Source organism: Salvelinus sp. IW2-2015, unplaced genomic scaffold (genome assembly GCF_002910315.2).
Source record: "Salvelinus sp. IW2-2015 unplaced genomic scaffold, ASM291031v2 Un_scaffold9641, whole genome shotgun sequence".
In the NCBI taxonomy this organism is placed as follows: domain Eukaryota; kingdom Metazoa; phylum Chordata; class Actinopteri; order Salmoniformes; family Salmonidae; genus Salvelinus; species Salvelinus sp. IW2-2015.
In genome coordinates, this window is record NW_019950899.1 from 5,694 (window position 1) to 7,129 (window position 1,436).

General features: G+C 45.8%; 1 protein-coding gene across 1 annotated transcript in view; it reads right to left on the minus strand.

Moving 5' to 3' along the window:
• Positions 1-831, minus strand: part of LOC112079801 (serine/threonine-protein kinase MRCK beta-like) — a 5,551-nt gene extending 4,720 nt beyond the window's left edge. The window contains exon 1 of the mRNA XM_024145635.2: positions 557-831. Within this exon, the coding sequence (XP_024001403.1) occupies positions 557-670 (114 nt within the window). The 5' untranslated portion in view covers positions 671-831. The remainder of the gene's footprint in view (positions 1-556) is intronic.
• Between the last annotated feature and the right edge of the window lie 605 nt (positions 832-1,436).

Here is a 1,436-nt window from a genome sequence, read left to right on the forward strand (position 1 = left end):
AGATTTTTTATGGAATATCTATATAGGCGTACAGCTGTCTCTTATACACATCTAGATGTGTATAAGAGACAGGAGTGAGACACACACAGAAAGAGAGAGAGGGGTGAGAGAGACACAGAGAGGGGGGGGGTGAGAGAGAGAGGGGGAAAAAAGGACACAAACAGGACACAGAGGAAAAAAGAGAGGGAAGAGGGAGGGAGAAAGTGAAAGAGGGCGTGGACTATAGGGTCATTCTCCAAAAGGAGGAGGAAAACATGGGCAGAGATGGTGGAACGTAGGAGAAGGGTGACATCTAGAAGGTAGTATAGCAGTGCTATTCTGTGGAGTTAGGAGTGGGAGCTGCTGCTGTCAGAAAATGCTAGGAGACAATTTTGAGCTCCAGCGGTGTCTTGTGATCGTTAGAATCCAGCTGTTATGGCTCCTGTTTTGTCACCCGCAATATCAGTAAGCTTATCAGGGGGTTGGGAGGCCAATTTTGTTTGTGGGTTATGAATACAGGATGAGGCAGACATTTTGGCTCAAGCTGTGTTGACAGGTGGTCAGTTGAGGCCCTTACCAGAGGCAGATCCATGAGGACCTGCATGCCGTCGCCGGGGCCCATGTGTGCCACGTGGTTGAAGTTGATTGGGTTAGAGATCATCTTGGACCTCAGCTCAGGGTCCCTCAGCATCTCTCTGTCAACACAAGACACGTGGTTAACAATGGTCAGTGTATATTATTGTGAATAGTTGTGAGTGAGTGTAACAGAGAATGAGTGAGTGTACTACAAACTGACGTACATTACCAGTCAAAAGTTAGGACACACCTTCAAGGGTTTTTCTTTATTTTTATATTTTCTACATTGTAGAATAATAGCGAAGACATCAAAACTACGAAATAACACATATGGAATTTGAGATTCTTCAAAGTAGCCACCCTTTGCCTTGATGACAGCTTTGCACCTGCTGGTCAAACATCTCATTCCAAAATCATGGGCATTAATATGGAGTTGGTCCTCCCTTTGCTGCTATAACAACCTCCACTCTTCTGGGAAGGCTTTCCACTAGATGTTGGAACATTGCTGCTATAACAGCCTCCACTCTTCTGGGAAGCGGGCTTTTCCTAGATGTTGGAACATTGCTTTGCTATAACCCTCCGATCTATCAGAGGGGAAGTGCTTTCCACTAGATGTTGGAACATTGCTGGCTATACACAGCCTGCCAACTCTTCTGGAAGGCCTCTCTCCACTAGCTGTTGGAACATTGCTGCTGTAAACAGCCTCCACTCTTCTTTGGGAGGCTTTCCCTAGATGTTGGAACATTGCTGTTAAGAAACATCCACTCTTCTGGGAAGGCTTTCCAACTAGATGTTGGAAAATTGCTGTCTATCACAGCCTCCACTCTTTTTTCCCTTTCCTTTGGGAAAAGCGTCCCCTTTCCCCTAGATGTTGGAACATG